Source organism: Glycine max, chromosome 10 (assembly GCF_000004515.6).
Source record: "Glycine max cultivar Williams 82 chromosome 10, Glycine_max_v4.0, whole genome shotgun sequence".
Classification (NCBI taxonomy): domain Eukaryota; kingdom Viridiplantae; phylum Streptophyta; class Magnoliopsida; order Fabales; family Fabaceae; genus Glycine; species Glycine max.
In genome coordinates, this window is record NC_038246.2 from 37,959,723 (window position 1) to 37,983,993 (window position 24,271).

The window sequence follows — 24,271 nt, forward strand, 5'->3', positions numbered from 1 at the left end:
GAAAAAAATGTGAACACATCAAAACTTATTCAGTTAAAATAGGAAAAGCGTTTGCAAGAACAGGAAAAACATATGAAATATGAAATCCTCATGAAGGATGCATCTAACATGTTCGAACAACAATGCCAAGCCCACCAAAAATATTGTGACCATATTAGAAAAAAAAACTAGGATATTAAATGTTTAGTTATGTACTAATGTTGTGCTAATGTTGTGTTTCTTCTTTAATTTTAGTTGTGTAGGTTGTATTTTAAATTCAAAATTTTATGTTGTAAAACTAACCGTTGTAATTCATTATTTTTAATTGATATTTAATACTTTCTTCAATTATTGATATTTAGTATTTTTATACATAAAAACTCAAAAAATGAATAAATTATTGTATTTGAACAATAATTAAGTTACAATAAAAAAATATAAATGTGTGAATTTTATAGTCTCCTATGGTTTCACATTGAAGTAAAATTATATATGAATTTCTTAGAACATAACATTATAATAATTACAAAAAGTATCATGAAGATCACAAAAAATTAATTAAAAAACTCACAAATAATTACATTGAAGATGTCCTAAGCAACCATTGCTTAGCAAATTTATACCATAAATAGAATATTTTTCAACCATTATAGGACCCACAAAATTAATCTCACCCACTCCAACAACCTTAGTATTAGAGTAAATTTCATATAAAATGTTTAAATTTATGTAGAATTATAAAACCCCACAAAATTATGATGAGCAACCAATCTAAACAATTATGCATTATAAATGCTCTAATGAAATGGTTTTAAGTGTGTGCTTTTCTTGACTGTAGACATTTGCTGCAGACCTTGTACTCGAAACTCAATTTGAGATCCAGCATATAATCAATCAAACTATGTTGTTCGATAAAAAAAAAAAAAAATTGTAGAAAAATATTATTAATGTCTCAAAATCAGTAATGGTTAAATATTTTTCATAATCAGATGCTTTGTGCATCATATTCCATTAGCATCATCATTGGCCAGAGAATTTAAATAGAGCAGAAATTTTAGGCCATCCATGCTATCCACATTGACATGGCATATAACATAGGGGGTATAATAATCTATACGGTTCTACATGACATTTAATGAAAATGGTCCCTTCAAATACAACACAATACATCAAGGTGCATAGTTTCACAAGTACATTCTTGAGATCTATAATGTAAACCTGTGCCATAGTAGTTACAGAAAGCTTATTTACAACACACTAACAAGCTTATTAAAACATGCCCTATATAATCTCCTAGATGTCTTGTTAGGCAGCTTTGGCGAAACCAACTCGGAGGTTCCCATAGTCAAAGACGGTGTGATATACCCTCATGAAAACATCGCCAAGAATCCTTCAAGCAGATAGTGACAATAGAATCAGAAAAATAAGTAAAGGGAGAAACTTAGAACAAGAGATAATTGATTTCATGCATGGTTGTTCTGTACTATGCAAGTGTGTGCATAATGAATAATATAAATTGATTAACGTTATAGGGGTAACATACCAGAGAGGACCTCGAGGAGGAGGAATGTCAAAAGCAATAAACCCACTAAGGCAAACTTCTGCAATGCCTTCTCCAGTTTTCAGAATATACTGAAATTGCAAAGCATTTTCAGAATCAAAAAAAAAAAAATCTAAGTTAGCCTTGGGATATAGTCATATACTCATAGATAATAGGTAATATCATAATTCGTTGTTCAACATGCCCTCCAATTCAATTACATGTTTACATCTTTAGGAAAGTTATTGCTATTAGTTTTTCTTTGAACTATAATTCATATTTCAACCCAAAAGCCATTCAATGTTCTTTTGATGCTTACAGTAAATTGATGGAGTATAATCATCTAACAAAACTGCATTGTAATTTAATTATTCAAAATTTCAAAACCTAACCTGCTCAGGGGTGAGGGTGAAAGGTTTGTCTCCAACAGTAAACGTGATGTTTGGCAATCCATAAATGCTATTACAGTCTACTACTGACTCTCCATTTGGACTTGGCAAGCTCTCGCACAGCTGCCAATGATCAAGGGGAAAAAATAAATCAGCACACCGTATATTGATATAAATGTAACCCACAACTTGGATTTCTGGACAGGTTGGTTCAAAAGGCCTACCTGATTTACATAGTTGAATACTATCTCCTTGGTCTTCTTTTGTTTTAGTTGATTCTGAATCCAAACCACAAGCATCTGACAGGAAGTGCACAAAGCAGTATCTTTAGCTGATAACTCTCTTTGTCCCTTTTCGGTCACCATCTCAATTCCATTGCTGCATGGTATTAGGATTCAAAGTAAACTTTGGAGTCTGTTTCACCCAAAATCTGATAGCATTATAAGCAAGAATAGAACCTAAACTCTCCCAATAGCAAAAGAAGAAATGTATAAACCAGTAATTGTAACCTACGAAGGGTATCAAGCCCTGAGAAATTGGTTGGTAATAGAGGTTCTTTGACAATTATTTTTGCAGAAAATTTCTGCATATTGTATACTTGATTATACTCAGAACTTGACTTTAAGCTCACAGCCAGAATTATTAAGCATCCATCAAACATCTTTAAATCATTACTCAATCGAAGTATACTGAATCAAATATGACAAAAAGAGCATACAAAACATTGATATATAAAAAATGCTTCTTACAAATTTAAAAGACCAAATCCTAACCTCTCTGATTTAGCCCTTTTGAAACATAAACCAACCTGTGAGCATACATCATCAGGTCGTACCTGCAAATCAAGATCAAACTAATTCAGGCTGGGGAGTGAAAACACGGGAAGGGAAAGGGCAAAGACTGCAATTGAGGTGAAGAGAAAACTTCACGGTTGGGCAAAGAGAACTTACCCCTGATACCAAGAGATCCCATAACAATTCTCCATATTCAGAAACAACTTCCTTACATTCTACACTTAGAACTCCTTCAGCTCCAATAGCATGATTGATTTCAGTTACAACAGTCTGAAATAAAAAAACAGTCATAAATAGTATAAATGAAAAATTATAAACAATAAATCTTCAAAAAGATGTAAGCACGCACAGTTGGACCAGCAAGCAAAGATGTTCCTGAATCCACAATAGCAGCACAGCCACCCTCACAAACACCTAAAATAACATTGATATATGCCATAATTAGATACATTTCACAAACACCTAAAATAACATTGATATATGCTAGAAGATATGTTGAGTACACAGATCATGTTTCTTTAAAATATACTACAGTAAGGAGGGGAAAAATACACACCAAGTTTGCTCCTTATACCATATTCTAAATCCTTTCAACAACTCAATCACTCAATTATTTCTAAATAACTCCCCAAAAAACAACTAAAACTATCTTCTAGCATTGAAGAACAATGAAGTCACCTGTTGAGAGACCTCCAATAAAAAAATCTCCCATTTCAATCTGAAAAAGAAAATATTCATGTGAGCTTTTCAACAATATAATATACATTTAAAGAAAATTCCAGATAAAAACTAAATCTTGTTTTGCTAACCTGCCAGTAGCCCTTTTTAGTAACTGGGACATAAATATGATCTCCTTTGAAGTGTTTAGGATCAATACCTCCAAAAATTAGTTCACCACCATCTTTCGCTTTTGGATCACCATTGAGCCAAAAAGAGAACACCTGTTCGCTTACAAGATTTTGCTTCACCATATTGTACCTGTAATTTATAATGGAGCAGTAAATTAAAAGACTTGTCATTTGTCCTTCTGATATGGGAACCAGATGCAAATGAATTAACAAAGGACAGGAAGAAACATACCATACTGGCACAGCATTTTCAACTGAGATCTCCTGAAACCCAAGCCCAAGTAATCCATCAAACTTAGCTAACACAAAGGAAAGACTTCCTTCTCGGGTAGCCTCGATGAAATCCTACAGTTGAAAAGGATAATGTAATGGTGAATTCTCTAAAGTATTGCTGCAAAACTGTACAGTCTAGATGTGGGAACTCATGTATAAACAAGCACTCACCTGATTCTTGACAACAACATCACCAACTTTAACATGATCTTTACTGAAAAAACCAGATATTGATCCAGATCCATATCCTATTTTACATGATGTTCCTGATTGACAAGTAAAAAAGTAAATTCAAACATATTAAACGGCATCCGCGTAGCATCTTATTTAACATGATTCTGAATACTGAGAAGCTGGCATTACCATTTTTGGTATATGTTTTGGATTTCTTTGACTTGTACCAATGATGGGTATAGCACGCAATCTGTAACAGAACATTGGTCAATAGGACTCATTGGTAGTGAAGATTGAACACACAGGAGTTAAGTTGAACTCACAGAAAAATAGCACTTTGATGATGGAACCCAGAGGTTGGAACTACCGGTATCAAATATGACATTAAATTTCTGTGGGGGTGTGCCAATTCCAATCTCTCCATAATATTGTGCATCCAAATAATTTTTCAAAGGTACTATGCCCTCGTCAATTGGTTTGCCAAGATCATGATCATACGCACCCAACACAGGTCTGCCTAATCTTGGCTTTTCTCTTACCATTCTAGCTGCTCTGATACTATCAAGATCTAGATCTCTCTTCTTCAAACCAATTCTCATTAGTCCAAAGGAGAAAGAAGGAAGAAGTGAGCATGTTAAAGCCCACAAGCAAAAGACCAACCACAAATACTTGTGCCCCATCATCAGGGAGAATCTGCCATACAAGGTAATATGACAGTAAGAAGAGTTCGAAATAGTCCCAATTTTACATACAAGGTAGCAACCATGAAACAGAATCATAGATATAGTCCAAAAATTAACAATTAGCACACCAAGTCCTTATAGCCTAATTTCCACATGAACAAAATCAACAATAAATTAACATCAAATCAGATAAACCATAAAGACAATATTATAAAAAAAATTCTCAGAGGATAATCGATTCTTCTTATCTAGATGTTCAACAATGATTACCTTGTACTCTTGTAGTTATTCTCTTGCCTCCTTGTTAGTCTCTGCTAAGAGTAATTTTTTTTAATAAGAACATTTAAAATGGGGGTAAAAGCTCACTCAGTAACAGTATACTTTTTACAGATTTTGGTCATGTTTGGATAAATTTTTTTATAAGCGCTTCTGAAAGAAAGAAAAAAAAAGAAGGAAAAACTGAAATAATTTTTTTGTGAGTTAAAATTAGCTTATGCATAAGCTAATATGTAGAAATTCTCTCTTATTAACTCTTCTAAAAGTTGATTTTAATTTATGCATAAGCTAATTATGGGAGAAACATTTTTCATTTTTCTCAAGTGGAACCTTAAGTGAGCAACACTTGTCTTCTCCATCTTATCTCTTTTTAATGTTTAATTTCAGTTGATTTATCCATTTCTAAATTCGTTTAACACAAATACAAAGAAAATGAACAGCTAAACCCCAAATCCATATTATCCATATGCGGAATATTCGAATAGATTCATCAAAAGAAAAGGAAGGGCTAAAAGTGAGACGAAACATGTTTACACAGATAACATGAAGACAGATCAAAACCAGTGGAAAACTGAGGATAAAATATCACAGTAGAGAAGTCACCTGGACTGAACTCAACATATCATAAACATAGAAAAGGAAAAAAAAATCATAATCAAAATCAAACCTGTACTATAGCAAAACTAGGACAAATCAAATCTAGTGGAAATTAGAAGAAACCAAGTTTGTTGAACTCACTGATGATTATATGATTAAAGTTTTCAACTTTCTTTCTTATTTTTTTGTCATATGTAATTAAAGAATTAAAAAAAAAAAAAAAAAAAAAGCAAACCTTAAGCTGCTGCAGATGCTTGTGCAGCTAGGAGCGTAGTACTAAAGTCCAAAGCAGAGTTGATGCAAGAACAATTTACCCACCAAGTTAGGAAGGTCGAAGGTCGTCTAGGAGCAGCAGATTTGGATTCTTCTGAGGCTCATTTAATATACATTTTTTTATTATTTATTTAATAGATACTTGGTTTGTAAAACAAATACGTGTACGTACGTAATTGCTATAAAAATATCGGTGATGACATCAACGAGGCCATGCTTTAATAGTCTAATAAATAATTAATGCTTTATCTAATGAAAATTGTATGTTAAAGTTTATAATATAATTGGAAGAGAAAAATAAAGAGAAATAAAAAATATTGGAGAAATGTTTAGAATATATGTTTATCTATCATTATTCTTATCAAATTATCTTAAAATGATAATGCGTTTGTGTATATTACTCGTATGGAAATATGTTATCTTATTTTTTTTTTTATCTAAGACAAACATGTTTTTTTTTGTACTGAAAAAAAAAAACTTAACTTTCTCGTGCTCGTGCAATATTCTTTAGTTTTATCTAGGGCAAAAAAAACTATTATTTAATCAAGGGAAAATATATTCTTATTGGGTTTATGGGTGGGCTGTTATAACACTAACCCGGTCCATTTGACTCCGGCCCAACCTCTCTACAAGGCACAAGGAAGAAAAGCAGAAATGTGCTTTCTTCCTTGCAAAGTCGAGGCTGCAACGTTCTTTAGCTTCACTCTCTTTGTATTTTGAGGTAATTCTTTTATCATTCTGAACTGAAGCTTCAATTCAGCTTCACCTTCTTTTATTTCATACTTATAATGAGTTTCTTTCTGTTAAACCTCATGTTGCTGCAACCTGAATGCCAATTCATTCGTTTGGCCCTTATCTAACATGTTCCTTTAATTCTGTTCCTGCTTACATATTAAAATCTGGTTTTTATCTATAGTTTGATTATTTGATGGGCTTGCTTGTTGAGTGTTTGATAAAATGACCCCAAGGGACTGGTTGACACGACTAGGATTTAAATGCAATCATATTTGATTGAGAGATGGTATATTGGCCACTTCAGTTCCTTGTTAAAGAATAATTACTGTAAAAAATTACGAATCTTAATGATACAGAGGCTTCTGTTCTGATCAATGTTTTGTTATTGGGAAGTCTATGTTCTTTTTATTTTTCTAGTTTGCTTAGATAGAAGGGTCTATATATTGTATACAATTTGCTGGCTTCTCGCGGGAGTGTGAACATGTTTGGATGCATTTTTCTAAAAGCACTTCTAAGAGAAAAAATAAGAAGAGAAAAAGAAAATGAATTTCTTCATAAATTAAAATGAGTTCTCAATTAGCTAATTTATAGAGGCTCTCTTATATAGCTTCTCTAAAAGATGAGAGCACATCTACAAATTAGCTAATGGTTAATGGTTAACTAATAGAAGACTTTTTTTACCTTATGGAGAAGCTCATTTTATTTTTTCTTCTTATAGAAATACTTCTAGAGAAGTTTACCCATACCTAATTAGATAACTTCTTCTATAAGCTAAAATTAGCGTATACATAAGTTAATTTGTAAAAACTCTCTCGTATTAGTTTCACCAAAACCTAATGGTAATTTATGGATGAGTTAATTTTAGCTTATAAAAGAAGTTTATTTCATTTTTCCTTCTTATCTTCTTTTCTTTTTAGTGCTTTATGGAAAAAATTATCCAAACATGGCCTATATCCTAGTTCTTGTTATGAGACAATATTTCCAGGGGAAATCTGAAATGTGACTTCTCTGAATTTGACTTTTTAAAGGAAATAAAACTGTTTAATAGAGACCATAGTTGCATATATTGAGATAAATTTATATTTTATAAAATATGTCCTGATAGCTTCTGCTGCTGCATTAGCTTTGTGATAATGAAGCTTGTCTTTGTCCATTTTGATTCTTAATGTGCATAACAAACCTGTCTCGTATATTGTGTGGCTATTGTCATGTAGTTATTTAAAAATTAAAAATTATCATAGGCAGAATTCTACTAAAAAAAATAAAACAAGTAGTTTCCACAACTTGCAATATCAGCAGCATCAGGAGATATTTCGTTCCTTGCATATACTTGATTCCACCCTACTAGCCAATTAGGTATCAACTTTATACTTTTCTGCACTTACAATGATTATTTCTTTTATCCTGTTTGATTTTCATTTTACATCAACCACTTTTAAGTTAGTAATCTGTAATTGCCATTTCTCAAGTGCCTTCTAACTGTTTGAGTAAATTCCGCTTTATCACATGGTCTTTTTTGTTTGCTTGTTTGCATTGCAATCCCAGGCACATTGATGCAAAGTAACTTTCTGATATGCTTACTGTTATATTAAAGTTAGAGCCATTCTAGTGGACATCTTTCTTATGCACACTTGCACAGTATGTTGAGGCATTAGCTGTTAATTACCAGGGATATTTGTGTCAGGTAGCTAACACAATGTCACCGAGGTATTTCTTAGGCTATTCTGATGGTGAGGTCTTGAGATCTGATGCAAAACCTTGTTCTAGGCTAATGAGGCACACAGATGCAATCTTTAGTGTTGGTGGAGTATTGGGATTTTGAGTCCTTTGTCGAATGCACTGTGGTTTGTTCCACCTTTTGCCCTCACTTCTTTCTTGTTCTCACTGAACTTTGTGATTGAATTGCTGACAACTTTGCTTTCCTGTGTATGACAATTAAAGTAAATCCAGCATTTCTGGAGCATTTTCTTTACAGTTTTAATGTTTTTTTTTTTTCTGAATCTCTAAATCAACTAGTTGAAACCTGAGGAAAAAGCTGTAAAAAAAAGTTTGTATATTTCTGATTGATTAAACTGTACAAAGGAAACATGAATATATAGTGTTCTTCACAAGCCATGGAGAAATCGATTGTGTACCTGATGGCCTCAAAGTAGTAGGTTGGTCTTCCATGCTCCACATAGGTGGGGGTGTAACTTACAAAGACTTCAACACTCAAGTCAGTGAAGGTCATAGTCAAGGGATGAGTGACACAACTATGAGCCAATGTGACTATTGCAGCTTTCTAGTCTAGTCTTTAGGAGTATAAAGTCTACTTGTATTGTTATTTCACTGTAACTGAACCAATCGAGTAGTCATTGCTCTTTTCTTGATATTAGCAATTTTTTTATTTTTTTGGTGAAAATATTAGCAGCTTTTTAAACTAGTCAAACTTGTTCTTTTTCTTCATTACAGAGTAGCTAAATTAATAAGGAGGGAAGTTGACTATCATTTAGCATGCTTCTTATGTGATGGGGTTTCTCTCTTGAAATGATTTTATGAGGTTTTAAACAGTGTAAAAAATTCTGACTGCAATTCATCCTTGTAATATGTACTCTCTCTCTCTTTGTTTGTTATGCAGGTCCTCGAATTACAAATCCTAGGAGGCTTCGTAGGGCAGCATGTGCGCTGTAACTGCGAACAATAAAAAGTAGCGACTGCTATTGTCACCCCCTTTCTTTTTTCCCCACTAATTAATATCAAAAAGGGAAAATGATTCTTTCTCGCCCGGGAAATGGACCAGCGATATTGAAATCATATCACTCTGATAACTTTATAATGTACTTGCTGAGGTTGGTTGCAAATATCTCGCATATGTAAGTTTTATGGTATGGATGACATTTGTTGGCACATCACAAATGGAAAATTTGGCTAATTACTCCAACTATTCTTATATGGCAATAACGATGCTAACTTATTTAATTTGTCGTTCAACTTATTTAATTCACATACCGATAATCTTTTCGTTTAGAGCATCACTTAATAATTTCAACTGTTTCTTATATGGCAATAACGATGATAACTTCATCTTAAATGGTAATTATCCTTCAACAACATGGTCATTGGTTTGGTTCCAATGAATAAAGAAGTCAACCATCTTTGTTCTTCGAGACAGCAATTTGTCTCTCAACATTGACGGATTGGGTACGAGGAGATTGGGAGTGAAACCAAAGATCTTCGTTATGCGTCAAATAATTAGGTAAGGAAGAACAAGCTCTTCGTTATGTGTCAAATAATTAGGTAGCAAATAAAATCAACACAACTTATACTATGTGGATTGGTATTCTATCATCGCACGTAGCTTTGTATACAACTTTGAAGCCAAATAGCAAAACACGTTATAACAAAAGTTCTTGTTTAAAAAATCTGCTACGTCGAAATAAAAAACAATATGACTAAGTGGAAAATGAAATTGACAAGCATAGAAGTTATAATGTAAATCCTAAAAAATACGGTGTCGTTGGTTTCCAAATCACCACATAAAAAATAAAAGTATATAATCGTTCAACCTCATTAAAAGAATATCACTAGTAAAAAAAGATATTTTTACGACACACTTACGACATCGGTCCTCCTAAACCGTTGTGGTATAATATGCGGTGGCACGTTAGTAATTATGAAGTTCGAAAACGAAGACGGTCATGTAAAAACCTATCTTCGAATTACGGTACGGTCATTTCCACAACGTTGCTTTCGTCGACACCGTCGTGGTTTGCGCGACATATAGTCACGTGACTTGTTTCATTGACTGAGTCAGCCTCGTGACCTCAGTCAGTACACTCACGCCCTATGCGCTTCCCTCACTCAGGTCACCCTCTTTGTCACTCACCCTTCCACGCCGGCCCACCCCATACGTATTCGGCCGCCGTTCAATTACCACTGTCGTCATCCACGATGAGTATCTTATTTCCCCTGTCTAACTGTTTCAGTTAGTATAATGATGCAAGCTAGGTCAGCGTTTCATGGAACCATTGTAATAGGATTGAATCAGTGTTGGGGGGTTGTGATAGATGCACAAGAACTTAGGTTCAATTGTCGTTGCTTCCACTATGAGATTGAATGTATGATTTGAGTGGATGCAAGTCTTGTTCTTCATCCTACTAATAATCTCAAGTAGCAGCACATGAAAGCACCATGTACCTCTATTTTGCCTGAGACAATACCTGGAGACATAACCACTTTGAAAAACAGAAAGTTTAGCTATTAGGATAGAATAGAATGAAGCAAGATCGGTAGAAACCCCATTCTCTTCTGGTTCTTTGAGAGTTTACCCTTTTAAAAGTCAATTCATGATTGTTTGTCACTAGCATCCATTGATTTCATTGTAATTACAAAAATAGATTGTAACAATGAGAAATATGCAGGTGCAAGTCATGAATTCAGTTGACTAGAGGCTGGTCAACTGATTTTGGCAACTAATTCAAGTGAGTTATGTCATATTTGACACTAGTTTCAGCTCTACGTGAGCAATCATTTAGATGCCTTTACTGTTTTCATGCTTATAGAAATTTGAAATTTGAATATTGAACTAAGTATAATCTAATTTACATTGTAGAGTTGTTTTATTTATCAGCCCATGGCTGTAGATTTTAAGTTAGACATTCTTATACAGTTATGTTATTGTTTTCTAATTGTTGTTGTTTTCTAGAGGATTTCATTTGATAACAATAAAAAGAAAGAAACAAAATATGACTTGTTCTGTATTCTTAGAAGCCCAACAAATAAAGTCATGTGTTACTGTATATTAAGGACACAAAAATATTGCTATAATTGTGGATGCAGCATCTGCATAACTCTTCAAACTCAAAACATCTAGAATCCAAGGATAAGACAACTTTTCCACAAGGATCGATATCTAGAAGACACCACCCACAGTCCCCCCCCCCCCCCCCCCCCCCCCCACATGGACTAATAAATGGATGAATCCAATAACAAAAACAACCTCCAAATTAATTGATAAGAGCCTTAATATACTACTTTGCAGATTGAGGCCCTAATATTATGAAGCACTTTCTTAAGATGGAGGCCTTAATATTATGCAACACCTTAATATACTACTTTATTGGGACTTTCATCACTGAATGGAATGAGGGTAAGGCTGCCTGTAATAAACTACTTTCAACAAAGAAGTCTTCCCAAATGTATGCAAAACATTTGGCAGAGCTTGCTGCTAATTTAGGCTTAGACGGGTGCCTGGTAATCAATTTTCCAGCTCTGTTTGGTACTATTATTAGAGTTTATATAAATATCTCTATTGATTCTTTTTTCTTGCCTAAGTTGATGATTGATTTATATTCACATCATGATATGATATTATTTTATTATTATTCTAGAATGGTTAGTGTGGGTTCTTAAAACTAAAATCCCATGAAGAGTTTGTGCTGCCTAAAGACTGCCAAAAATAGAAAAAGAAACATATTTGAAAGAAAATAACATATTATAAAATTTTGAAGATCATGCTATTAATAAAGCTTGTAACAACTTATATTCTTTTAAAAAAATGTGTTTTCTTTGGCAGTTTTTGTTGGTAAATATTTGTGTTTTAATTTAAAATTTCTAAATATATATTAATTATATTAGTTCTATTTTATAAAATAAAATATTTATTTTAGATTTTCTTAAGATTTTGTTTTAATGAGTCAACTAGTTTGTTACGTTTGTTGTGACAATTGTAGGTTGGTTTCCAACGATCATATTTCCAATGGTCATATTTTCTTGTTGCAAAAATGCCTATATATATCTCTTTCCTCTTTTCTAAAAATGGTACAGAGCAATGTCTAGTTTCTTCCTCCCAAAAAATTGTCTATTTCTTTACCTATAAAAAACTTATTTTTGTGAGAGCAAGAGCATTGGTGTTCAGAAGGTTCGGGGATCCTTTCGTTGCACACGATCGGAACCAACGGGTTGTCGTATCCTAGGAGAGGAGCGCAATCAAATTTTCCTACCAGTGCAGTGGGACGTTTTCTCTCTAAGGATAGCGTTTACGCGCTTCAACCCAGGCTATATCTTTCTTCCCCTAATTTATTTTTTCCTTGTGCTTATTGTATGTTATAATGCATTATTCATATGTTGTCAATTAAATTTATTTTGCTACTGTTATTTTGTTATTTAATTCAAGACTGTGCATCTTCTTATTTATTTCTTTCATTTTTTATTTTATTTTTCTAACAGTTTTGTCATTGGCCACTGATACATACGTAGTTTAGAATAATTACATTACGAAAAGAATCATATTAGGGGAATCATGCATAACAAACGCAACTCATAACAAACAAACCTTATATTCTACTAATGTAAGCCTATTTTTCTTTTGCCTTGCTACAATTTTTTATTCTAGTTCCATTCATAGTTGACACTCAATTTTGTGATTTCTCAGGATGGTAGAATCAACTCTGATGAATTTTGTACAATAATGAGGACTGGAACCCAACAACAAGGCAAGCTATTCTAATGTGTCTAGATTGAGTGTCCTGCAGCCAAGGTGGGGTGCTTGCTTCAGAGAAAGGCTTCCAAAAGTTAATATTCATCTTAGGCATGTAAAGCTTGTAGTTTAAATTTGTTTTGAGTTACATATATGGTTCGTGTGATTTGTTGTCAACTCTTATTTCTCTTTATGGTTTCCATTTCACTTTGAATTTTATTATTCATTCCTCATGTAATTTATTAGGTACACTAATAATAAATGGACTTGCATAGGGAAGGTGATTTTCCAACTTAGATTCTACAGTTGCATTCTTTATCTTCACTTCATCACCAATTACAAGCAAACATAATTATAACTTGTATGTATATCATCAGTTCATCACCAATTTGTATCTATATCCTTACGCAAGTTTCTGTTTTCTTTTGATAAGTTCAAGTCACTATCATCAAATCAGTTAAATGGAAGCATTCCAGATGCCTTATCATTGTTAACTCAATTGTCAGACTTGTGAGTTTATAGCATTGCCTCATCTCAATACTAAGTTGTTATATTTTTCCATAATCTATTTCTTCATTTTGAATGAGAATATGTTGCCACCGTTGTATATTTAAGGGTGTCATTGCTCAAATCAATCATGCAATTGGAGCGGTTGGTGTTGTCAGCCAAGAATGCAAGGCAGTGGTAGCTCAATATGGAAAAACCATATTGGATAAGTTGATAAATGAGGTATTTATTATTAATTTTCATATCTTTTCCATAATGAAAATGAAGAATCATTATTAATTAACCCAATATGTCTTCATCTTAGGTTACCTACTTACCTCGGGTTTGTATATCAAATATATGATTGCATTATAAACTTAAGGACATTTGATTTCTAGCGTAATATATAGACTTTTTCATTTTTTCAGGTCATATTAGGTTACCTACTTACCTTGGGTCTGTATATCAAATATATGATTGCATTATAAACTTAAGGACATTTGATTTCTAGCGTAATATATAGTCTTTTTTCGTTTTTTTAGGTTCTCTCTGTGTCTTCCATTAGGGATAATATCATGGAGGTTGTCAAAGTTTTAATTGGTACTCTCAATTTTTGTTTAAAATAATTATTTAATTTAGGAGCTACTTTTTAATATAAAAAATTTAATATGTTGTCGTTTCTATGAACATGTGTTAGGAATTTTTAATCTTATTTTTATTTAATTTATCATTTCCTTAGTTATTTTTTATATAAATTTTAATATTCTTTCAAAAAAAATATCAACAATTAAAAATAATATGTATTTCAAGGACGGTGCTTACATAAGCACACTACCACAAAAATGGTATTCTAGGACGCAGGTTTTATGATGGTTGTATAAAAACCGATGTCATAAGTAAAGCGGTGGCACTTTTGTAAATAATTGGAAAATTTTAAAGGCATTTTTGATAAACCCGTCTTTGAAAATGCATGATGACATCGATTCTTGTAGAATCGATGTAGAATGCGACTCAGTCCTACCCTTATTTTAATCACTCTCGTTTAGTTTTGCAAATTAAAACCCTAAAGCCCACAAAAGCGACGAAGCGGACACGTCCTGTGTCGCGAAAAGGAAGTCAAAGAGGTAGCCACTGATCTCGGCGTCGATGGAGAACGGCAACGGCCTGTCTCCTGCGAGCTTGGCCTCCACCGATCTCGACATCGATGGAGAACGGCAACGACGTTTGGAGGTAGGTGTAGTTGCGGTGGAGAATGGTGGTGACATGGTTCCTATAGAGGCCCCACTCCATACCCTTCGTCCTCGCCTTCTTCCTCTTCCTCGCGTAGATCTCACTCGGCCTCCAATGTGCGTCCTACTCCTATGCGCCCCCTCACTCCTCCCACTCAGACATTAGGGCCAACCTCATTAGGTTCGACGCTTCCAAGGTCGCAAAGGACAAGCACGGTTGGATCTTTGATCCTATCGCTCTCGCCCTCGCTTTTGGCATCTCAAGTACCATTATTGTTGGATGCAATTAGAATATGGCGTCGTTTTTGTGTTGAGAATGGAATTTTTGAAAGTGCAGGCGGAGCAGTGACGTGTGGATCGCTTCACATGGGAGAAATTAGGGTTGGGAACAAAAGAGCGAATCAAAGACACCACATTTGTAATGAGACTTTCCTTATTTGGGGTGCTACTACCAAGTTTAGGGTAATCAAATCTTTTTCTTTTTCAAAATTGCTTTAGAGATTATGATTATTGTTTATTAAGCGCCGCTAATTTTATATTACGTAATAAGCATGGAGTATTTTGAAATTCTTATTAATAGTCATATTTAGGGAATATTTAGTCAATTTTTTCTTCCATTGCAACTATAAATTCTCTTCCCGTTTTATCTGCCTATTCAGCCTCTAAAGGTATATATACTTTTCTTCACATCTCAATATCTCATCATTGTAAGTCTAACTTATTGAATTTGAATGAAATGGCTCAAAAAGATATGAAATGGATTATGATACGTAGAAAATAAGGTGAACATGAGTACCCACGTTCCCAAGTTAAAATTTATGGCTTAGTTGTATTTTTTACTTCTAATTTTTTTTTAATGAATTTTATTTCTAACAAGTTTTACCTTCTATTGTTAAGTTTGTGGCGTATTAAAATAATTGTACTCTTTACTTTCTACTTTTTACACTATGATCTGATTTTGTTGTTTGTTGTGTTACTGTAATTTTTGTTGTAATAATGTTTGGACCTGTCCAGACTTTCTTTGGATCTATTTAAGCATGGGACTAATATTTCCCTTTCAAATCATCACATTTATAGTAGTGTGAAATCTATGGAAATTATGTTGTAGTTGATTTGATAAAGATTTTGAGCTGAAGATAAGTGATGAGCTACATAAGACAGACATGCAGACACACAAATATATTATTCATTAAAGATATTGTAATTTGATTAACCCTTTTGGGAATTCTCACATTTCTATGAAGGTCACTGCTATTTTTGTCCTTAATATAAATAAACAATACTTAACTGAGCTTTTATTACTTATATGATTTGAAGACATATTCAATTCATGTCCTTGTGATCTCATGAAGTTTGTCACTTCACTCATGTATCACCTAGACAGTTCTTATTTCCATGGTTGTTTTCTTCTAATAAAAAGTTATTTTAAATAAAAATAGAGCAAAATCTAGCATGTAAAGCTGGAGAGCTACCGAAGACAAAAGGAGCAAAATAACAGGTTATCTATCGAGAAAGTATGATAGATAAGTTTTGGGAATGATTCTAGTAGCTAGTTATTCATTGATTCTATGAACATGTTAACAAGGATGAATTCTATGATTTTTGAAAAGTGAAAAGTCGATTTCCTACTCTCAAGATCAGGCAAAACTAATCTATTTGGAAAATTCTATCAAATATTTATGAAGTTGTTATTGGTTTTTTCTAGAATTACTATTTGACAATACAACTTAAGCGCAAGTAACTTTTTTTTCTTAATTAATAGTATTAATTAATACTATGACTTTCAATGTACTTGATGTGCAGATGGGACGTGTTGATGGACACAATCCTCATATCAGGAAGGATTTGCCCTTGACTTGGACTAATGTCTATGAGGAGGCCACTAATTCATCTGTATCATTAAGTAAGAGGAAATTGGCCTTTGCATTTTCCTAGTACTTTCCTGGTTTCCTTTGTGACTTTGGTATGCTTATGTCAATTAGCTTAGCATTTGATTCATCTATGTCTGTTTTACCAAGTATCTAATATGAGCTAGAAAATATCTTTAATGAGTATTATTTGAACAACGTAATGTTAGAGCTGATGCATTACCCTATCTTATTATAAAGTATTACAATTATTATATGAAAAGTCACTTTAAGATAATTTTTATTGTTTTTATTTTTTTAGTGACATTAAATTGAAACATGTTATTCTCTTTTATCTTCTTTTTTTCCATCGTTGTTTGGTCCTTGTGTTTGCTTTGTTGCTTTTTTTTGGAACCGAGGTCTTCATTTAGATTTGTATTAATTGTGCCTCATTTAGATGTAAGAAATGCATTTAATTAAATGATTTAGAGCTACATAATTTTATGGATCTGGAAACTCATTTGTTCTCCATATTTTTTCTTACTAGTTTTATGTCTTGGTCAATGGACTTGTTCCTTTATTTGTTATTTTCAATCACAGTGTGAAGGGAAAGGTGCAAGCCTACTATTAATCTCAATATTTGAGCATTTCTTCATGCTTTGTTTCCATTAAATGTCATCAGGAATTTAAGAATTTAGGACAGGTATAAAATTTTCACCTAAAATTATGTATCTAAGCACCTCAGATTTCAACATTCTAAGATGCATCATTATTTTACTATACCTGTCTTGGAGTTGGAATATGGTTAGACGAGTTGCTGAAGACCTACATGAACTCCTCACAAATTTTAAATTGATGGATAGATTTATTTTTTTAAGAATTTGATGTTCACTTGTTTTGTTTTGCTGTCTCCATAAGTTCAGGCTCTTGAGGGGCTATCCATGTGTACTTCAAATACACAGGCCTATATACATAGGCCATGAGTTGGAATATGGCAAGACTGCAGTGCCTTGAGTTATCCAATTTTTGTGATTGTTCTATATAACATATGTCAGTAAGTGTTCACCATTTGACAACTATTATATATTAATGTGCTCTGTTTATTGGAGAGGCTAGGACATAGTTGAACCTCCTGGTTTGCTTTCCCTATCTTGGATGCTAGAAATTATGGTACTAAAATAGCTTTCCTATGTAACAAGGTATCTATATGATAAAAAAAGTTGAGTTGTATTCTTCATATCATATAAGCTATAACTGGTAGCATTTAAGAATTAAGACTAATTGGTCTCTACTATCTGTGAAAATCATTCATGTATTGTTGTTGGCATAGTTGGATAATTTTGGATATGTAGATTGTCATCGATACATGTTGTGCAACTTTTGCTTAAATTCAAAAGAGAGGCAAAGACTTTTGGGCCGAATTTGAGTTGTATCTTATAGATATTCTTGTTGGGCTGGTTGTTAGTGTTGCTTTGGTAGGTATGTTGGCACCCTATGCTCGAATAGGGAAACCATCAATATCTAGTGGGTTCCTTGGTAGAATACATAAAGCTTATGCAGCCTTGCCTAGCAGGTTACTCATTATACTCATTATACCATTCTTGTGTCTTAACTGCTTTGTGTCTTTGGAGTGTGAAGAAGCTTCCATCTAAGTTTCTATTTTGCTCTCTTTATGTAGTGTATTTGAAGTAGAAAGTCCAGGAAATAGGTTTTCTGTATAACAGAGACTTAGAACATACTTCTACAAGGTAGTGACTGAAAGGTCATTTCATTTTTCAACCAAATTATGGGAAGTTTTTGTTGAGTATTGATTTTAATGCGTAATTCTAATTCCAGGGTATAATGTATGGAGCTGATGGATTTGGATGTGGTATTATAGGCCAAGGCATTGCAAATTTGATCTTGACTGCAAAATGGTATGGTTTCTTGTCTAGAGTTTGTTTTACATTGATTGGTTCAACTAGTTTAGGAGAAGAAAAAGTGAAGATTGGACAAAATTGACCCAAGAACTGTTATTCAAAACAAAGGCTATGACAGCCAAGAATTTCAAGTACACAGGGTTATATTCAAGAGCACCCCAATCCCTCCTAACAGAATTGTCCTCTCTTCCTAACCACCTAACTAATTGTTGAGCCCACCTATTTATAGCATATCAGTTACATTTAACTTAGTTACCCCTTCTACTTATTATCTTGCCTAGTTGCGTTAGATAAACCCTCTTAACTAATGGACACCTATCATACATATTTTGCTTGATTATAGACATAAGCATCGTTCCCTGTTCGTACACTCTGCCCCCTTCCCTCATACCACACATCTTAAAGCTTTTTGACTTAATCATATATCTGCAATTGACCTTGTGGATTATCTAATAGTATGATGATTCTATTAGTAAAAAAATGACTAAAAATTAATTAAAGCATTGAGATTTTTTTGGTTATAAATGAGCATACATATACTTGAGCATTTTTTGGAGTCTATTATTTGCTTTCTAAGATTTGATCGATGTAAAATTATAAATGCATATTTAAATATGATAATTTCCATGTAAAAACTCTGTGAAACCAAAGTGTCACATCATTGTAGAAACTAGAGTCTTTCACTTGACTAAAACATTTTATGAGCACTTTTAAACTGGTGCCACTATATGGTTTGTTGATAAAAAACTGTCCATATAGTGTATGGAAATTAAATCTAATAAATAAGCAGCATTCATACTAAAGAATATTTAACATTATGTTGTTCACAGCATATGAATCCTTATTTTTTTGAGTGATTAATTTCTCACATGTCCTTATTGAATACCAGGAGCATAAAGACATAAGAAGAAGACATACATGTGCCACCACTTGTGAAGAGTGTTGCTCTTTGTGGTATGATCTTGGTAATAAAGACATAAAATCGTCTTAGAAGACATACATGTGCCATCACATGACCTCGCAATTTTGGTAATTATTATAAAATTGAAAATTTATTCTGAAAATCCCAATCTTATGGTAACATGATCATACTTTGTGCCTAATAAAATTCATCTCTTGAAGGGAAGACAAAAAAAGTTTCAGTGTGGGGTGCTCTAAAACATTGCACTGGGATGGCTTTCTTCTGCATAGGTTGGTGACATATACTTTTTTATTTTAAATTTAATCTATTATTTAAATGAAAATAAAATTTTACTTAGAAACCATTATATTGATATCTAGTTATATTCATTGAACAACTAACATATTATAATTGTTTAGAAACTTTTACTTATCTATTTAAAACTGCTTGGTTCAATTAGACTGGTAGAAAGTACTAGATATTATCTCTTTCCACTCTTCCTTTGCAATTTTTGAGCAGGTTAGGAACAAGTGAGATAGGGAAGTAATGTTAAAGTATTATTGATCATAGAATTAAATTCCTTTTAGAACACTATGAATTAGGAAAATTCTATAGGATCGCTTACTTGCCAATGACACTCTAATAAACATTTTAAAAAAAAAATCATTCTAAGACGATTCTTTGCAAAACTATCTTAGAATCCTCTATATATTTTAATTTTTTAACAAAAAGTCATTCTAAGACGATTCTCTAAAAAATTATTTTAGAAAGTGTACTCTTCTAAGACGATTTTTAACCACCGTCTTAGAATGATATTTTTTTTAAAAAAATGGTTGTTTATTGAACTATCGGAGAAAGTATATACTTTTTTAACGTCTTCTACAACGATGGATAATAACCGATGTAGAATGTACAATTTAACCAATGTAGAAAACTTTTTTTACAGTAGTGACACCGTCTTAGATTAGTTGTTTTCTAAGATGTTGTTTACGTAAGTACCGTCTTTGAAAGCTTGTTGTTTTCTAAGACGGTGCGTTCTTACCCGTTATTGAAAGTTAACACTTTCAACGACGTTAGCTTCTACGACAGTCGATGACCGTCTTTGTATGTTGTTTAGGACCGTCGTAGAAAATCATTTTTTTAGCAATGTATGCTTTGTTGTTTTTTATATTTTAGAAAAGTTTTAGTGTTTATATTTTCCAAATATATCTTTTTTTGTTCGTAAGCGTTTCTAGTAATTCCACAATAGATAATATTCTTCCAAGAGGAGAAAGTCCTTATATAAGGAGAAAATGATTTAAATGGTTTTAGTTTTAATAAAGAGTTTATTTTTTTATAAATTATCAGTCTAAAATTTTTATACCGTCAACTAATTAAAATTATTTAAATATGATTTTTAAAATAATCATACAAAATTTAACAACATTTTCATACGTATCAATTTATGATTGAATAATATATATATATATATATAGTGAGTGTATTGTAATTAAAATTTTCATTAATATACATAATATAAAAATGAATTAAACCAACGATTTAAAAATTTAAAATTTATGGGTTTATATAATATTGACCGGTGATATGTAAACTCAAAGCATTGTATTACCCAAAAGAAAAGGTTATCGTTAACAATTATATGAATACGATTAATTCCTATTGTTCTATGTTGTTTCCAAAGGCTTTGACCACATTTTTCAATAACAAGTGGAGGGTTTTGGTTAATTATATATTACCAAATGGTTATAAATTAACGTGTTTTGAAGTTGTTCGAGCAATACGTTTGGTCATGGTAAACAACGGTTTCGTGGATTTGAGCAATGTATCTATTCACACGAAACTTCAAAATTTAGTTGAGTCAAATAATAAGATAGAAAACAAAATCAACAAAACTTTTTTTACTCACATTTTCTGGAGTCGAATCCATCATCGCCCGTAAATTTGTATACAACTTGTAAGGCAAATGAGTGAAATGATAATATACATTAAGAAGTTCCATCATTTGGCAATTTTTGATGTGTTAATTAGGTTAGTTTGAGTGGAACTAATTAAGTTTAATTGTTTTAAGTAATCTTTCAAGTTTAAGCCTTATGATTGTGGATAAAGAAAAATATTATCAAAGAAGAGTTGACTAATTAAGTTACATGCTATTAATGGAAACAACAATACTCCACACACGGTTCATTGTTTATAGAAGAGAAGGCTCTCACAGTTGGCTTTACAAAAGGGAAGGAGAGAAGGAATAAAAAAATTAGAGAGGAATAATACCCATCCATTGCCAGAAATCAAATTCTTACCATTTACACGTGGTAAGTTGATGTATCCTGCTTAAGCAAAAAAAGGTGAGCTAGAACTCTTGAATTAAAACATTTTTACGGCAATGCATTACTGGAAAAGGCCCTACTAGAAAAAGGCCTTTCAACGACACAGTTTTTAAGACGGTGTTGAAGAACTCGTCGTTGTTGTCAACACGGTGGCAATTACGTAATTATTTAAGTTTTTATGTGGCGCGTTTGATGTTCAACATAGAGACATGTTTTACACAGTGTTGGTTGCTCTTGACCCCTTGTCTGTTTAAATTTTAATTATGTTTTCCGCTTAAACGGGTTAACCCAAATTTTGTTATGCAGGGTCTGGAATTCAATGACGGTCAACACAAGACTCGTCGTTATCTATTGAGTTGACCAATACAACGACGGTCACAAGTACAGCCGTCATGAACGTATGATGAACGTAGTACAACGACGTTCTTTGGCAGCCCGACGTTGACACCAACAAACTCAACGACAGTGGGACATACACAACATCGTTGAAAATGATGAAAACAACGACAGCCTATGTTAATGGCCGACGTTGAAGTCATTACTACAACGACGGCGTTTGCCCATGCACGACGTTGATGAGTAACCTACAACGATGACATTTATGTATAAACGACGTTGATATGCTGAATACAACGGCGGCGTTTATGACAACCGCGACGTTGAAAGCTTAAGACAACGACGGATATTAATCAATACTCATCGTTGCTTTCATGTTTACGATGACTGTCCTAAAGTGGGTCTGACGTTGCCATTTTTTATTACAACGACGGGTATGGGTGCACCGTCGTAATCGTTGTCGGGAAACAACGACACCTGTAGCAAAGACGGTGCCTGGCCCGACGTAGAAATAGCATTTCGACCGATGTAGATCCTTACATTTCTAGCAGAGAGGTTACTTGCCAAACAACACGTATCCCTACTGCTAACCATATGAAAGAGCAGGAAGTATGCTTTTCATTTTGAAATATTAAAAAAAATGAACGGCTAAGTCTCACGTTCTTGAGTGAGGAAAATTGTGAGAATTTATCAGTAAATTTTGAAAATGCAAAATTAAGTTATTTACAGAAATGTGGTCGTGTGTTTTAATTATATTTTTTTACTTACAATTATTATAATTTCCAAATACTGTGTTTTTTACTATTTCATCTTACACTATATTCTAAAATATGTTCCAACGAATTTAAAATAAAATAAAAATAACATGTTTTAAGTAGACATCACACATTCATCGAGTTAATTGGTGTAATGATTAAAAATTTAAAATATCTTATAGTATATAATATTAAAAATAATAGCCTTGTGATATGCTATTCTATTGATGAGTAATGATATAAAAATACAAATATGAGTAGTATCAGAAATTTATAAATAAAAACATACATGTATGTATAAGTTTAGTCTAGATCAAATTGGATTGATTTTCAAAATCAAGTTTACAATTTGATCTAATTTAATAAATAAAAAAATTAATTTATTCGATTTTTGGTTCTTTGGGTTTACTTTGACATTTTTTATTGGATTTGGATGAGTTTAAGAACACCTATAATTGGTGTTAATCAATGTTTCGCGTCTAAATATGGAATGCGAAAAAGCTATTAAATGTCCATTTGCTTTACCTTGGATCAATGACCAAGATTTATCTTCCTGTATTATGAGGGTACTTAGTGTGACTAGCTAGACATAGAAGGATGTGATAGGTGGAGTGCTTAAGGAGACATTATCCCTTAAATGTAATAAGATTGTTCACATATAATACATGTTCACGTTGGATTCATTACGTGAGCTATGGTTGTCATCATGAACATCTTAGCTAGGATCTAAGGTTACTTATGAACAAACATTAGGGATAAAAGCGAGAAACAAGCCAACTTAGTACGTACGTTTAGTCTAATCCATGTTGGGTTCCATTTAAATATATTGAATTGAGCTAACCTGTTAATTAAATAGACTTCATTTTTGTCTGGTCCATGTCTAATCCTTTTAGACGACAGATCACTGGATTAGTTTGGAATAAATATGTATAAATTTGAAAAATTAAAAAGTATTTCAAAAGTTGTAAAATTATATAAATAAAAAAATGAAAAGTGCCTAACATAAGATTAACAGAAAATATAAGAAAACATGCATCAAACAAGATTAATTCAAGAAAAGGATACTTGTGAAGAAAAAAAAAATACAAACCTACAATTTAAATTGATCCAAATAAGCTCATATTTAAGTGGACTGGCATTTTATTTGATTTTAATTTGCTAGGGCCACAGGTTAAACAAATCATTCACATGCTCAAGATTAGGGATGTTTAGGGATTTGTGCTATCTTTGTGTAACTGTTTTGTTAACAAGTAGGACATGTAAAAATATACATATACTGATATAAACATGCAAATCAATTTAAATGACATATTCAGATCAAACAACGGAAATTAAAAATATTACAAGTGTACCTCCAGCCATTGCAAATTGAACGTGAAGCGGCGCACACACGAACCTGAAAGACAATTTTGTTATTCCAGACCCTTACTCACTCTGAATAGATGGTGTATTTTTT

The 24,271-nt window shown here is 32.7% G+C and overlaps 2 protein-coding genes and 1 long non-coding RNA gene across 7 annotated transcripts; 2 read left to right on the top strand and 1 right to left on the bottom strand.

The window, feature by feature from the left end:
* Positions 1 to 1,110: 1,110 nt before the first annotated feature.
* On the bottom strand, positions 1,111 to 5,943 carry LOC100776327 (aspartic proteinase). Of its 2 annotated transcripts, XM_006589039.4 has the most exons (15): positions 5,789 to 5,924; positions 4,951 to 4,991; positions 4,321 to 4,690; positions 4,187 to 4,247; positions 3,995 to 4,089; positions 3,783 to 3,895; positions 3,512 to 3,680; positions 3,381 to 3,420; positions 3,052 to 3,116; positions 2,859 to 2,972; positions 2,682 to 2,743; positions 2,133 to 2,286; positions 1,912 to 2,031; positions 1,523 to 1,611; positions 1,111 to 1,369 (listed from the first exon to the last, which is right to left on the bottom strand). In XM_006589039.4, the coding sequence occupies exons 3-15, from the start codon at positions 4,678 to 4,680 to the stop codon at positions 1,285 to 1,287; spliced, it is 1,527 nt and encodes a 508-aa protein (XP_006589102.1). In that variant the 5' UTR covers positions 4,681 to 4,690; positions 4,951 to 4,991; positions 5,789 to 5,924; the 3' UTR covers positions 1,111 to 1,284. The 2 variants fall into 2 exon arrangements, with proteins under 2 accessions (XP_006589102.1, XP_003536026.1); XM_003535978.5 differs by lacking the exon at positions 4,951 to 4,991 and having other exon boundaries at positions 5,789 to 5,943.
* Positions 5,944 to 6,392: 449 nt separating this feature from the next.
* On the top strand, positions 6,393 to 9,481 carry LOC100793341 (uncharacterized). The gene is made up of 2 exons (XR_416461.3): positions 6,393 to 6,547; positions 9,179 to 9,481. It is a non-coding gene; the product is annotated as an uncharacterized lncRNA (long non-coding RNA).
* A 5,066-nt stretch (positions 9,482 to 14,547) lies between these two features.
* Positions 14,548 to 22,628, top strand: LOC102659703 (uncharacterized). Of its 4 annotated transcripts, XR_005886639.1 has the most exons (7): positions 16,664 to 17,634; positions 18,046 to 18,153; positions 18,259 to 18,328; positions 18,417 to 18,496; positions 19,389 to 19,528; positions 19,622 to 19,690; positions 22,031 to 22,628. XR_005886639.1 is itself a non-coding variant. In XM_041005720.1 (4 exons), the coding sequence occupies exons 1-3, from the start codon at positions 14,866 to 14,868 to the stop codon at positions 18,434 to 18,436; spliced, it is 450 nt and encodes a 149-aa protein (XP_040861654.1). In that variant the 5' UTR covers positions 14,548 to 14,865; the 3' UTR covers positions 18,437 to 18,496; positions 19,389 to 19,528. The 4 variants fall into 4 exon arrangements, 1 of the variants encoding a protein (XP_040861654.1); XR_001383219.3 differs by having other exon boundaries at positions 16,664 to 18,153; XR_001383221.3 differs by having other exon boundaries at positions 16,664 to 18,153; positions 19,627 to 19,690.
* Positions 22,629 to 24,271: the final 1,643 nt, after the last annotated feature.

Excerpts from the sequence above, each read along its gene's own strand:
- LOC100776327 (XM_003535978.5), bottom strand. The coding sequence starts at position 4,680 with ATGATGGGGCACAAGTATTTGTGGTTGGTCTTTTGCTTGTGGGCTTTA. Across the intron at positions 3,117-3,380 it reads TATTGGAGGTCTCTCAACAG|GTGTTTGTGAGGGTGGCTGT; the intron begins GTGACTTCATTG and ends ATGTTATTTTAG. Across the intron at positions 1,370-1,522 it reads CCTCCTCGAGGTCCTCTCTG|GATTCTTGGCGATGTTTTCA; the intron begins GTATGTTACCCC and ends ATCTGCTTGAAG.
- LOC102659703 (XM_041005720.1), top strand. The coding sequence starts at position 14,866 with ATGCGCCCCCTCACTCCTCCCACTCAGACATTAGGGCCAACCTCATTA. Across the intron at positions 15,196-16,536 it reads GTGCTACTACCAAGTTTAGG|ATGGGACGTGTTGATGGACA; the intron begins GTAATCAAATCT and ends CTTGATGTGCAG. Across the intron at positions 16,637-18,416 it reads TAATTCATCTGTATCATTAA|GGTATAATGTATGGAGCTGA; the intron begins GTAAGAGGAAAT and ends TTCTAATTCCAG.